Source organism: Oryzias latipes, chromosome 11 (genome assembly GCF_002234675.1).
Source record: "Oryzias latipes chromosome 11, ASM223467v1".
NCBI lineage: Eukaryota > Metazoa > Chordata > Actinopteri > Beloniformes > Adrianichthyidae > Oryzias > Oryzias latipes.
Window position 1 is genome coordinate 837,832 of NC_019869.2, and position 14,251 is coordinate 852,082.

Genomic DNA, 14,251 nt, shown 5'->3' on the forward strand with positions numbered 1-14,251 from the left:
TTTTTAATTGTTTTACAGATTCAAAAACAGTTTCTAAGCTGAAACTATTTTATTGAGTCGTTTTAATTGGTTGAATACCATAAATCACTCGACCCATCTTTACTATAGAATCTTTGCCACTTTACTCCTTTTACCATGTTTCATCTATTTCAACCATTCAACTCTTCAACTGTTCATCTCTGTCAGCTTTTTCCAGCTGTGACTTTTGGTTCTTCAAATCTTTCAACTTTTCCAGATATTCCAGGATTTCGATTGAAATCCATGGGGAATCTTGAAAACGTTCTTCTTTCAACCATTATAACTTCAACATACTTTCAGCTAAAACGCCTTTAAAACGTTAAAATGCTCACAAGGCTTTGGGCTAAAACATGTTTTAGTCTTGGGATTATGCAATCGATAGTTTTTTCACAAATTAACTTCAAACTTTGATTACTCTTCAACAATCTGATTCACTCTGGCGTCACGTCACACGCTGTGCCGGTCGACGGAGGAAAAAACATTCAACTTTTTCAAACAAAGCTCCCTCACGTCTAGAAAGTCAAATCAATCCCCAATAATATGTATATATAAATGTAGGCGTGTTTGTTGGCTTTTCTAAAATGTATTTTGTGTTCAGATGTTAGTTTGACTTTTCTTTTAAATCCTCCCGGATGCCAGAGAGTCGCTGCAGCACTGAACGATCAGAAACAGTCATATGATGTGTTTCCTGTTCCGTGTTGGTGGCGTCATGGCATGACACACGTGATCTGTGGGGCACAACTTTGCTGCTTTCTGGCATTTTTCACAAACACATTTGTTGTTATTGTGCTGTTTTCACTTTAATTATAGGAAACTTTGATCATTTATTTTCCAATTCTTAGCCTTTAAGTTTCATTTTCATTCAGAAATATAACATTCAACGCTGCATTTTCTTCTGGAAGTGCAGCTCCTTTTAGTTCTAGTCCCTTTTAATTTTGCAAAACATAACTTGAAGTCGTTTGTAAAAATGCTTTGGAGTCTGAAAAAGTTCAAATCCTGCATGATTGTGTTGCGACTGTGACTCCTCCTCTCCTCACCTCCTCCTGCTGGCCCTTCAGGTGGGCCTGCGCCCTCTGCAGCTCCGCCTGCCGGTCCTTGGCGTTCCGCTGAGCCTCCAGCAGCTCCTTCCTGGAGCGTTCCCGGAAGTCGTCCAGCTGCGTCTGCAGGGTGGCCACGGACTGCCGGGAATCCGCCATCATCATCTCCATCTGAGGGAGGAGACGGGTGGAGGCGCTCACTGCGTCTGCGTGACTCAAACCCACCTCCCAGCAGCTCCTCGCGCTCCTCGCACCTCCTTGGTGATCTTCTCCAGCGCTCGGTCCAGCTGCCTCTTCTGCTCCTCCAGGTCCACCTTGCCCTTCTTCAGGACCTCCCGCTCCAGCTCCCGCTCCTCCAGCCGGCGGCTCAGTTCGTCCCTCTCTTTGGCGAGGCGGCCGGCGCCTCTTTTGGCGTCCTCCAGCTGAGACTTCAGAGCCCGGTTCTCGTCCTCGAGCGCATCCAGCTCCTCGCTGGGGTCAGAGCTCCGTGGGAGTTTGGACTGTAGGAGGTCCGCATGTGGAGACAGAAAGCAGCAGTTAGAATCTGGACCAGCATGCAGAGAACAGCCATTTCTGGAGGATTCATCTTTAAAACTGGGAAAACTTCCTCCCTGAGGGGAGCGTGAGGAAACAAAAACTCCCTCCTGTTGTGTTTTGGGGAGAAACATTTCAGCAGATTCTTTTTTGCTGTCTGGCCTAAGATGGCGCCGGCGTGGGAGGACGTTGGCATTCGTCTGTTTGTGTGCAGTACCATGCGGGCCAGCCGCTCTCGGAGGCGAAGGTTGGTTTCCTGCAGCTCCAGCGCGGCGCCCTGGTCCACCGCCGTCTGTGCGGCAGAGGACGCCTACAGAGCAGAAACCAGCACGCCGTTTAGAATCATTTGCCTACATTTGATTGGTTTTAGAGAACAAATCAGAGGGAGTTTCTATTATTGTCTGGAAGCGTCTGGGTCTGTCTCTCCATGATGCTTCACCTCGTTTGCCCTTTCGAGGGCCTTCTCAAGCTCCTCCTTGTCGCTCTCCGACTGCTCCTTCAGACGGCGGATCTCGGCCTGCAGCTCCGCCTCCTTCTCTCCGCTCGCCTTCTTCAGGGCGCCGAGAGCCTCATTCTTCTCCTCCAGCTCGGCCTTTTGTCTGTCCAGATGGGCGCGAGTTTGCTTCAGGTCGTCATGGCAACGCCGGAGCTCCTTGGTGCAAAGCACATTCAGAGACGTGTGAATAGAGAAGCATCTGCAGGCGTGTGCGATCACGCCGGAGTAAATATGCTTTTGAAATCGACAGACAGGAAAAAGGAAAAACAGGAATTCTGAGGGATCAAAAGAAGACGGATCTGCCTACATCTTTTAGAGATCGGGTCTCTGCAGAAGAGTCTTTTCCTGTTGAAGGCTGGGAGTCCTGAAGATCTTTGAGTTCCTCTTCCACTTTTTTCTTCTCCAAATGAGACTTTTTAAGTCTGTGGAGCAGAAAACGTGAGAAGGATTTAGTGTCAATGCTGTTAAACATCATGTAAAGTCATTTAAACCAGGATGCAGCCTTCAGCCACATGTCTGTCATCAAACACGGAAACCTTTCAACCGAGAAGGAAAAGCTTCACAAACGTCAGCGAGTTATGGGAAAAAGGGAGGAAAGAAGTCCAACGTTGGAACTGCTCTGCGTGTTTTTACTGTTAGTTCCTCAAACTAAACTCAAATCGACAGTTTTTCTTGATCAAATGTTCAAAATATGACCCAGAAATCAGATTTTAAAGGGAATTTATTGCTTCATTATAGGAAGATGTTAAATTATGGTTAAATGTAAATGTAATCATGAAAGAATAATCTGTATACTCCTGTAGATTTCTTTCTGAAAAAAAGTCACTCGAGTTTGATTTTCATTAGACGTCTGTCAGAAAAGATTAGAGACATTCACAGATTGAATCTGATTGGAAGCTAAATAACTGCTAGAACCAAACAAATAAACAAAGTGGAACTGGTTTTGTCCTCACGGATGGCGGCAGGGACGATTCCACTTCCTGCCAAATGAAAACGGGGCTTCATTAAAATCAACTATTGGGAATAAAACGTTAGGTGTGGCTGATGTGCTGTTTGGGGTTTCATGGTGCTGATGCTGTGAGGACGGCCACGGCTGTGGATCAGAGTCTGCTTCCTCTGGGACTCACTGCTCCGTGACGACCTGCAGCTCCGTCCTCCACCGCTCGCCCTGATCTTTGCAGCTCTCCAGCTCCTCCTCCAGCACGGACACAGAGGCGTTCACCCTCTCACGCTCCTCCTCGATCTGCTCCTGGGACTGGTGGCACAGAAACAAACACACCTGAACCCTGCAGATCCGGCAGAAGGGCTCCTTCACTTCCTGTCTTTATCGGAGAATAAATAACACATTCAAATCCCTCGGATTATCTCAGATCCTTGTGAATTTTAAACAAACTGAGATTATAATCCAATGATCAGTATGATCATTAACTCTAAGAAGTATTTGACTTTAAAGCAACAACAACAATCCTCCTGAAGATCAGGACAGAAACTTTCATGATTTTGTGTCACAGAACAGCAGCATCTCTGCTCAGCGGCTGCTCTTTGGTTCCACCCGACAGTCTTCTGACGATATGTTCCCTGCATTTGTTCCTCCTGCAGAAAGCCAAAAATAGCTTCTGGAAGCAGAGACTCGGCTGAGAAAGTTTCTCTTTGTGATTCTTTTCATCCTTTCTGACTCTGCAGACAGAAATCAGTATGAGAAAAGAAAAGCCTGGAAGGCGTTTTTAGGACTGCTCAGACTGCAGGACGCCGGTGGGAGTCGGTTCAGTCGAGATTCTTCAAGAACGACAAGAAGGAAGAACAGAAGCTGCAGTCCGGATCCGTTTCCAGAGCAGAACTTCTGTCTGTTCCTGTCAGAAACTGAAAGGGACTAAAGAAAAAGTTCAACCAGAAAGTGAAAAAATCTGCTGATCTGGTTCTGGTTTTTGAAGGACGCATCGTTGCAGGAACATTTGAGGAGTAAACAAAGTCATCTCGATTATTTTTATGGTGGGGGGGGGCTCATCTGATGTCTGCTAGTGGAAACAAATGACCGTCTGGGTTTTGGAACCGTCGACCGTAACACAGAACTGGACTGAGAGAGACCGACCCGGAGTCTGTTTATGTTTTCATGATACAGACGGCGCCACGTGGAGCCAGACGTCGGCAATAAGTGAGTTTCTATGGCAACCACTCTCAAAAAAACAAAACCCAGGAGTGAGCTTGTTAGAAGGCCAAACCCCTACTACTTCAAAGCGGGCCACGAAGTCTGTCAAACGCTCAGAACGGTGGACGTGGGGGCCAGCAGGCTCCGCCCCCTTGTATTGAGGGATCTGATTGGTCAGTTTATAACTGAAACTACAGAAAAACTATCCTGAATAGGATGATTATCAAGAAGATGTTAAAATAAAGGGCGGCAGATCCAGAACGGTTCTTCTGACCAATGGAAAGAGGGAATACCAGCTGTGGGACACTTCCTGTTTGGAACGCCTGGGGGGGGGGCACTCAGTCCAGATTCAGTTACAGTTAATAGACGGAGAAGAAAAGCTTAAAGTATTCATGAGACGATCCTCCCAAACGCCTTAAATGGACTTTCTGGCACTGATCCGGGTTCTAGTTCTGCTCGCTCAGGACGGTTTTGGATCCTCAGACTTTTTATCTTTGATCGTTTTCTCTCACATTAGAACAGAAATGTAAACGATGATGAGGACATCTTCATCCGTGAGTGGAGTTTTACTTGATTCTGTTTGTTTGGCGTGAGGACAGTGAAGCTCCGCCCTGCAGGTGGGAGGGGCTCACCTGTGTGAACTGCTCCATGGTCCTCCTCAGGTTCTCCATGTCCTGACTGTACTGCTCCCTCAGACACTCCATCTCCCTGTCGTGGCACTCCACCTCCTCCTTCAGCGCCCCCTTCAGGGCCGTCAGCTCCCGCTCCCGCTGGTGCAGCACCTCCTCCTGCCGCTGGTGCAGCACGGTGACCTCGGCCAGCTGCCCCTGCAGGACCATCACATCCTGTGGAAGAAGGAGGAGGAGGATGAGGAGGAGGAGCATCAGTGAAGTCCACAGGCCTGGCCGCCATGTTGGGCGCTCCTACCGTCTGCGTGGAGCCCGCTTGGGGGGGGAATTCAGAGACTCTCCTCAGCTCCTCCTGCAGCTGAGCCAGCTGATCCTCCTGCAGGAGCAGACGGGACTCTGCTGCGTCTCTGGCCTTCCGCTCTGCAGACAGCCTGCACACACACCATCAATAATGCAGCAGCAGCTTCACCAACAAAGCAGCTGCAGACCGACTGACCGACCGTCAGACGCCGGCGCCCAAAACGGACTTTACTAAACGTCTGATGGTGAAACGTCAGAGAAACGGACCAGAAGTGCCTTTAAAAAGACAAAAAATGTAAAAAACAAACGGATTTCTAGATTTTGTCTCTTCAGCTAAAGCTAAACCGAGTCTGAACCCGTCAGAACTGCAGATGCTCCGGCCGTCTCAGGATCCTCATGGATCCAACAGCTGGTTCTGTTCTGCAGGAACTGCTGTGGTTCTGTTTGGGCAAAAGGGTTTCTGGTGTTCTGAGTTAAATGTGTTGGTTCTAGGCAGACGGGTCGTCAATGGAACCCGCTGAGGTTTTCGACTCAAACAGAACAAACAGGAGAACGTTGAAGAACCTAGAACCACAGCGAAGGTTTGCAGTCGGCCCGGTTCCGTCTGCAGCTCTGATGTCTGTGTGGAGTCACCGGAGAGCACGTCTGACTTCATGATCAGATCACCTGATTATGGTACTACCACCACCTTACATGCAGCTGCATAAATCATTCTAATGAGGTTCAGCTATTTTGTTTGAGGAGGAAACGCTCATGAAGACGACCAGCGGCTGCGTCCTGCCAGCCGCATCTCAACAGGCTTCGGATCAACATGCAGTCTGGTTCAGAGAAACAGATGAAGCCAAAGAGAGGGAGGTCGTAGAAGGAGGTCGTACTCGTTCTGCGTCTGCTGCAGGTCCTTTCTGCAAAGTTGGAGCTGCTCCTCGAGCGGCGCCGCTCTGATGATCCCATCAGATCCCCTCCTCTGAAAAACGCCAAAGCAGAGAGAACATGAGGAGGACGGCAGACATGGAGCAGCTCACACAGAAACCAGGGGCGAGGATTTCTCCACACATTTCTGCAGAGCCAGAAGCACCTCCTCGCCCACACTGCTCCTCATGAAAGGAGCCCGAGCAGGAAGCCGAAGCGCCGCCATCCCCCTCCCACACAGCCAGAGCGCAGACAAAGCCCGGCTTACAGATGTTCCTGAAGGACAGTTTCCAGATCCTGCTGTTCTGCAGTCAGTCAGGATGAACAGAACCGACTTTCCTTCTCCTCTCAGCCTGGGTTCCCCGTCAGAGAGGCTCCAATTATCATTAAAACACCTTTTAATTGGGAAATTTGAATAATAATCATTTTAATCAATTATGAGACAGAAAAAACTTTTTAAGCTGCAGGAAGGAAAAACACGGAACTGTTTCCTCATCTGGACTGGTGGGTTTATTAAATAAACAACATTTATGAGGCGCTTCTACGACCCAGGCGTCACACTCCAGACCTCCAGCACCGGCGGCCTCCATGTTTGCCATGGAAGCTCCTCATTGGCTAAAACCCTCCTGATCCAGGTAACCAGCAGAACCCCCCCACAGGTGTCCCGGTCACAGGGGACTCATTTCTGGACTCTTATCCAACACATTTTTACTTAAACAGAGACACTGAAGCTTTTCTGATGTTTTGTAATTGTGTTTCAAAACAAATTAAACTCATGAAGTCTCAGGTTTCTGCAGACGTCAGTCTTCTGGTGAACTAGCTGCTGGTTTCTTTTCCCATGGAAGGAAAAAGGATGAACGTGTTGCTGCAGCTCGTGGAATATCATTTTAAATCAAAGTAAACATGGAGTTTTGCAGAGAGGACGGTTTAGAACAAAGACCAGAACCTGCAGAGACCTGCAGTTCTGCCGACCCGGTGCAGGGTTCCACCGCCGCTCTATTATTGATGGCGTTCAGAGACTGAGCCCCCGCCACCCGAGAGCTTTCCTCTGCAGGTGCATCGTTGCCAAGAGACCAAACAGCCGAATAATTCACAAGCAGCCGAGGGAGGGGGCACCGTGGGGGGAGGGGGGTCACATACAGAGGAGGAGGGGGTCTTAAAAGCATCAGCATGGAGTCGCATGAACAGGATAAGCCTCAGGGGGGTCAGCACGCTCCGTTAGCACACCTGTTCTGTCCCATCAGAGAGCATCATGGGAAACAGAGTAACAGAAACTTCAGAGCATCATCATCTGTTCCCTCCACAGAGCAAACACGGACGCCACAAACACGGACGCCACAAACACGGACGCCACAAACACGGACGCCACAAACACGGACGCCACAAACACGGACGCCACAAACACGGACGCCACAAACACGGACGCCACAAACACGGACGCCACAAACACGGACGCCACAAACACGGACGCCACAAACACGGACGCCACAAACACGGACGCCACAAACACGGACGCCACAAACACGGACGCCACAAACACGGACGCCACAAACACGGACGCCACAAACACGGACAAAAAGGGAACTCTGTTCAAATATGATAAAGATTAGATAAATTATGTTGAGCTTAATGAAAGTGAAAAGGACAAACTCTGTTTCTTGATTTAAACTTATTTTGATCTTTTAGGGTCGTAAAAAATACTTTTTCTGTTGATTTTTTTAAGACTAAAGACAATTTCCTTATTTTAGGAAGCTTAAATATTTTTTGCTTAGATTTAAAAATGTGAGGCAGAATTTTTACTAAAAAAAGTTCTGATGAAATCTTGTTTCTGTCATTAATGCACCGTATTTGTCGGCTTGAGCATTTTGGTCTCAGCCCTTCAGTGGATTCCTTCCTCCTGCTGTCCATGCCTGACATGTTCTTAACATAATACATGGCTCCAGAACCCATCCAGAACCATCCAGAACCCCATCTGATCCGACAGACACCCCTGTAGCTCAGGAGACTTTTCAGCTCAAGTCAAGAAGGAAATTAGTTTTTCTAGAGGAGTGGAGGCCAACCGGCGCCAACCGGCGGCGCTCCTGACCCACGATTTCTGGATTCTATGTGTGTTTTGACAAATGTAGCGGCGTCTCATTGATGCACCAGGACATTAAAAAAAAAAAACAACAACAGAAAACTAAGACGAAAATAATTCAGTAAAACCTGGAGAACCAACAAAATGTTTTTCTTTAATATAATTTTGGTGTTAGCAATAATCAGAAAATCCAGTAATGTTGAGAAGAAACAGGGTTCCAAACGGACCCTGGGGGGGGGTCTCCAGGGTTCAACCGTATTCACACCAACTGCATCCCAACACTGGAAATATTTCCAATCTGAAGGACGTGATTTCATCCAGATTTTGCTCAGGGAGAGATGAGCGACGGACAGATGACACAGAGACGGACTAACGGGAGGAGGAGGACGTACCTTAAGGCGGTCGGTCGTCTCGCACACCAGGTCGACTTTCCTCCTCAGCGACGCTTCGCTCTCGCTGGAGCTGAGGAGAAACGTCAGAGGATGAGTTCATGGCGACCCTCGTGTGACCCGACCTTTGAGGGTCCCTCACCCGTCTTTCAGGATGCCGTAGATGGCGTGCTTGAGTCGACCCTCGTGTCCATCTACAGCGTCTGCGTTTTGGATAAAACTCTTGGAAGGAACCACCTTTAGGAAAAAGACAAAATTCCCATGATCCATCCATCCTCTCTGACGCTCTCATCAGGACCAGCTGCTGGTACCTACAGGCTTCGTTGCAGGAACCGTTTCCTTGGCAACAGACTTCTCTGGTGGACTGAGGCCCGCCTTCAGGCCCGTCTCCTTGGCCACGGTTGCCGGTCCGTTTCCCACGCTTCCTTTAACCGGAGCCAAAGGCTTTAGAAAACTGGAGGGTGGAGGCGGAGCCTCTTCGTTCGTGCCCACAGAGGAAGACGAGGGAGGAGGCAGAACCTCTGGTTCTGAGTTTTTTCTTGCATCAAGGCTTCTGGATCTGGTGCGCTCGTCGAAGTTGAGCCTCTGCCGGGCTCCAGAGCGGCCGCGGGTCTGCGGGGGGTCGCCCCCCGGTGTTCCGCTGTTGAACTTGCTGATGAGTTTATTGATTGGGGCCAGGGAGTTGGTGTCGATGGCTGCAGCGGGATCCCCACGGGCTGCAGCAGGAGGTTCTGGCCGGGGCTGCTGCGGGGAAGGGGGAGGCGCTTTCTTCTCCTGGTACCTCCCCAAAGAGCTGGTGAGGCTCGGCCCACTTGGGGTAAACTTCCTGGGTCCAAGACTAGACCAGACTGGTTTCAGGCCGGCTTCGTTGTACTCCTCCGGGACAGTCCGTCCGGGTGTTTTCTCCATTCTGCCGAACGTTGCCTTGGGCTCAGGTTTGGGCCTTTCCCCGTCTCTGCTCCTCCCACCTCCTCGCTCCTCGTCCCCTTGTGTTCCCGCCTGACCGTCCCCCGGAGGCCTCCTCAGAGGACTCCCAAAATTCTCCGCCTCTTCATCCTCCACAGGTGGAGCAGGGGATGGTGGGACGCTCTCAGTGGGGCTGTACCGTTTGGGGACTTCTGCCGGTTCCTTTGGTTTGGGGAGGGTGCTGTACCCCTCAGGGGTGGGGGCGGTGAGCTGTACTCCATACGAGTCCCCCTTGTCTCCATCCTTCAGAACCACGTAGGGCTGACCCGAGATTCCCTGAACCCGCACGGCCACGCCGTACTTGTTGGAGGGCGGGGCCGCGCCGGCGCCTCCCCTGGATTTATCGGGGAAACCTCCGCCCGTGTCGTGCAGGTCTTTGATGAAGCGGATCTGAACGCCGTAATCCACGAGCGGCTTCCTGTCGCTGGACAGCGTGCTCATGGCTCCTCGGTCGTCTGTGAGAGGCAGCAGAAGAAGAGAAGGTGATGAAGACGAGGAGAACACTTTGAAAAGAGGAATCATTCTGACATCGCAGGCTGTTCTGAGGAGGTTCAATTCCCGAGTCTGAGGGTTTGCCTTCATGGTCAACGGGACACCGAGTCTCTACGAGTCCAGATGAAAGGTGTGGAGGTCCAGAAGGAAAAACCAGAGCAGGACTGAGTTTTTCTAAAACTGTCAGAAATTCAAAATGAGGAAAAACTTTTTTTCAAAGCAGGAGGGGAAACACTGGCAGGGTTTAGATTTCCACTAAACTTAAAAAAATAAAAATAATGAACCCGTCAGGCTGAAACGTTTCTACCAGACTAGTTAGTTTATGCTCAGCAATTCATTTATCTGATCTAATGTCAAACAATCGACTCTTTGTGTCAGGACTTCAATGCATGGATAGTCTCACTTTCATGACTCATTTTCATACAGTAGAATGTAAATATTTACATTACGATATAGAGCAACTAGATTTGATTAGTCCCACGTCTGCGTTTCAGGATCCAATGACCTCCAAGCTGCTGCTTCTCAATAGACGAGAGCTTCAGGAAAAAGAATTATTTAGATCTATTACTCAGTTTCACCTTTTTTAAAAGCCAAAGAGCTGCATCTCAGTTCAGACCTTCATCCTGGAAACATCAGGAACATCTGCATCGCTGCAGAAGATGGAGGTTCTGATGTCAGCCGTGAGCTGGAAAAACATTTCCCTAAAGCTGCTCTGCAGAGGAAGCGTGAAGCACTTCCTGGTGGACGGCGGCTGATGGCGGTCCTGATGAGGAACCGACACTAGCAGGTGACACGACTCCTAAAATACAAGTGACTCAGGTTTCTCTTTCTTTCTTCCCTTTGAGGTTCTAGAAACTTTGAAAAACTTCAAATAAAAAAATAACTTTGGTCTAAAAAAAAAACCTGGGAGACAAAAACTGTCTGTCTGCAGCCCGCCAAAGGTGGGCGAAGGCCATCTCTGGGGTTTCCTCCAGAGAAGCCGACCCCCCACACCCCCAAAAAAAACCTGGAGTTCTGTCTGACTCCAGAACCCCCCCCCCCCCCCCCCCCACACACACACACAAAAGAATCTGTTTCTGTTCAGCTGCTGATTAGAGAGAAACACAAAAATAAACCGGCTTTGTGCTTTTCTGAGCTGCTGTTTGTGGTCATTTTAACATTAAATACGGTTTTTCTTCTGCTTTGAAAGTTCATTTAGTCATTAAACACGTTTCTGGAATAAGGAAGTGTGTTGCCCTGGGAACAGATAAAGTCTGATGCTGATTTAGTGAAAACGATTCCAACTGAATATTAGATTGTTTGAAAGAAAATGGATCTGATCCAAAGCAGAAGCCTAAAAATGTTTTCTTGTTAATGAAGGAATTCTTGATGGTTGTTAAATTAAACTCTGACTGCGTTTAATTAGGACTATAAGCCAAAACACGTCCACCTGATATGCTCCAAAATGAGAGTCAGGGGGTCAAATAATCCGGCTATTGTCCAGGCTTTGTGGAGCATTAAACACCTGGGGCTGTGCGAAAGAGTCCTGCCGCCCTTCATCCCGCCACAGAAGCACTGAGGCGCAGTGTTTACTCTGAGCGGGACACACCAGTTCAAGCATTCGCTCCTGTGACCGGCCGCGTGCGCACACACACACACACCCACACCCGCACCCGCACCCGCACACACACCCGCACCCGCACCCGCACCCGCACACGCACACGCACACGCACACGCACACGCACACGCACACGCACACGCACACGCACACGCACACGCACACGCACACGCACACACACACGCACACACACACGCACACACACACACACACACACACACACACACACACACACACACACACACACACACACACACACACACACACACACACACACACCTGTACGACACATTCCAGCTGACTAAACCAACAGACACCAGTGAAACGTTCTCCCATGACCTCCTGAAACGGCGTTCTGGTTCTCCACACGCAGCACCTGAACCAGCAACATTCAGATTAGTGGATCTTTTCTGAAACATTCCCAGGATTCCAGACCCCCCCCCGTTTTTTTCCATTTGCGCGTGGTTTGCATTTGTGGATTCAAAGGAAACGTGAACATGGACTGTAAGATCCTTGGCATTTGGCCAACTATAAATGAGGTGGAGAAGCTGAAGGATTCAGCCCAACGGCTGCAGCGGATCTCAGTGCAGCCATGATGATGATGATGATGATGATGATGATGATGATGCAAACATGTGAGAACAGAAGTTTGAACAAAGGACCAGTTGTTGGTCAGTGAGCGGCGGCGGCGCTCTTTGCTGATAACAATCCTAGATTAAACCAGGTTCAAATGGGAGGGATTTAGTGGGCCCAGGTTAACCCAAAGAAACCCGATCACCTGTCCAGGTAATCTACCAGGCTATGAAAACACTGTAGGCTCTTCTGAAATCCATCCTCCGAGGACGAGTGGGGCAGGAAGGCGTGGATGGGTGGGGGTATGATGGAGACGTCCTGAGCTGCTGCTGAAACCCCAGAGTTTCTGTCATGACGTCATGTTTTAATTCAAAGTCTAACAGGTGGAGCAGCCCCGCCAGCCTGGCTCTTTGAGGGAGGGGGCACTACCTGCTCAGCCACCCCCACCTGTTCTCTGAGCTGTCACAAGGAAGAGCTTTGTGGAGGGAACAGGAATGCGGCAGATCTGCTCCGACAGCAAGCAGGCTGAGAGTTCTCTGTTTCCATGCCCAATGGCACATCGGCAGGAAGGCAGGAGTTAGTCCACTACCGGAAGCGAACAAATTTGAATCTAACCTGTTTCCAACATCAAATGAAAAATAAATAAACTGTAAACAACAATAAAAATGCAATTCGCCGTATTTTAGGCTTTTTAATTGACTTTAACGTGTTTCTTTGGGGAAAAGAAGAATACCATCAGAGAAACTCAAGTTAGGATCTGGAAAAGCCTTTGGCACAGTCATTCTTGTCGTAAATGATTACAATAATGAGCAGTTTCTGATCCTTAGAGCAGCGTTTTCCTGCCATAAATAGCAACACTTTGATAAAATTCTCATAAAAGGAAAACCGGGAGCTAATCTGCAGATGATTCGCTGCTTTATCTCCTCACGCGCGTAAAAACAGCTACTCACGGGGTTTCAGCTGAAGATGCCTGGAGTCTACGGCGGCACGCGGACCCCGGAGCACCTGTCTGCTCCTGCTGGGTTGCGTCACACCCACCTATCCGGTCGGTCGGTATCGACGTGCGTCGAAACCGCGGCTTGTTTACGGAGCGGCGACGCACCTGCAGCTCGGGACGCGCCGCAGATCCTCTTTACGCAGCGCAACAGATCCGATTAGTCCAAACGGAGAGCGCGCGCACGAGAGGCGCGCGGAAACTGGCTAAGAACGGCGCTCCTGGGATACTTTTTCCGGTTGAAAGAGTTCGGTTGTACCTGTGGAGCCGCCAGCAGGTGACCGTCGGTTTAATCAAAGGCTCAGCCTCCGAACAGGTCGCTCTGCGTTTGTTTGTCCCCACAAAAACACCCAGGAACGAGCCGAGCTCGCGCTCAGAGCTCCGCCAGGTAGAGCTGCACCTGTGCAGGTCAAACAAGTTCCCGGATGTCCTTTTCGGTCAGGGGTCGGAGCATGTGGTCCGCTTTGAGGGTCGGGGGAGAAGCTGTTTCTCAGGGAACCAACTAAACTAACTGGTCACCAGTGCAACCTGTTGCCAACAGAGCGTCCCTCCTCAGCGGACGTTTGATTGGACAGACGCCGGACGAGGGGCGGGGCCTGTGGGGTATTTTTTTTCATGGCTCTGGGCCGCTGAAGGTGCGGCGGCCTTTTTATTCTAAATCAAAAAATTAGCTTTATTGCCGAATTTAGTTATGAATATAATACTTGGTTAATAAAACCAGATTTATTAAATAAAATTGAAATGAAAGTTTGTCATAATTACTGAAAGCAAATAGGATGTTTTCCATATGAAAGTCAAATGTGTATAAATGTTAGTTTTGATCAGATGTGTTCAGTGTTCTGCGGGTGGAGGAGCAGCACGCGCTCCTTTAACTGACCACTACCACTAAAGAGGCTCATCTTTGTTTTTGGCCACCAAAGTTCAAAGTTAGGAAACGTGAAGGCCTTTAGATAAACCCTCATCAATTAAAGATCAAAATGATCCGCTCCTCTCACCAAAGTAGCTTCAGGAACCAAATGAGTTTCTGTGATCATCCAAAACCAAATGTACCAGTTTTTCACGGAGAAACAAAGTCTGAAAAATGTTCTGGTTTC

The 14,251-nt window shown here is 49.2% G+C and overlaps 2 protein-coding genes across 5 annotated transcripts in view; one reads left to right on the forward strand and one right to left on the reverse strand.

Moving 5' to 3' along the window:
* The window catches only part of LOC101158954 (cingulin), a 19,482-nt gene extending 5,799 nt beyond the window's left edge, over positions 1–13,683 (reverse strand). Inside the window, exons 1-13 of one of the 3 annotated variants that reach the window (XM_023959685.1) lie at positions 13,417–13,683; positions 8,851–9,956; positions 8,678–8,772; positions 8,539–8,608; positions 6,036–6,124; positions 5,159–5,291; positions 4,864–5,076; positions 3,213–3,340; positions 2,393–2,507; positions 2,029–2,241; positions 1,807–1,899; positions 1,310–1,555; positions 1,056–1,226 (exon numbers count right to left, since the gene is read on the reverse strand). In XM_023959685.1, coding sequence (XP_023815453.1) covers positions 1,056–1,226; positions 1,310–1,555; positions 1,807–1,899; positions 2,029–2,241; positions 2,393–2,507; positions 3,213–3,340; positions 4,864–5,076; positions 5,159–5,291; positions 6,036–6,124; positions 8,539–8,608; positions 8,678–8,772; positions 8,851–9,942 — 2,658 coding nt within the window. In that variant the 5' untranslated portion in view covers positions 9,943–9,956; positions 13,417–13,683. Of the gene's footprint in view, positions 1–1,055; positions 1,227–1,309; positions 1,556–1,806; positions 1,900–2,028; positions 2,242–2,392; positions 2,508–3,212; positions 3,341–4,863; positions 5,077–5,158; positions 5,292–6,035; positions 6,125–8,538; positions 8,609–8,677; positions 8,773–8,850; positions 9,957–13,113 lie in introns of all 3 variants that reach the window. The other 2 variants (XM_023959684.1, XM_023959683.1) reach the window with 2 other exon arrangements.
* Positions 1–14,251, forward strand: part of LOC105354996 (CD209 antigen-like protein E) — a 686,243-nt gene that overhangs the window by 150,260 nt on the left and 521,732 nt on the right. The window lies entirely within an intron of this gene.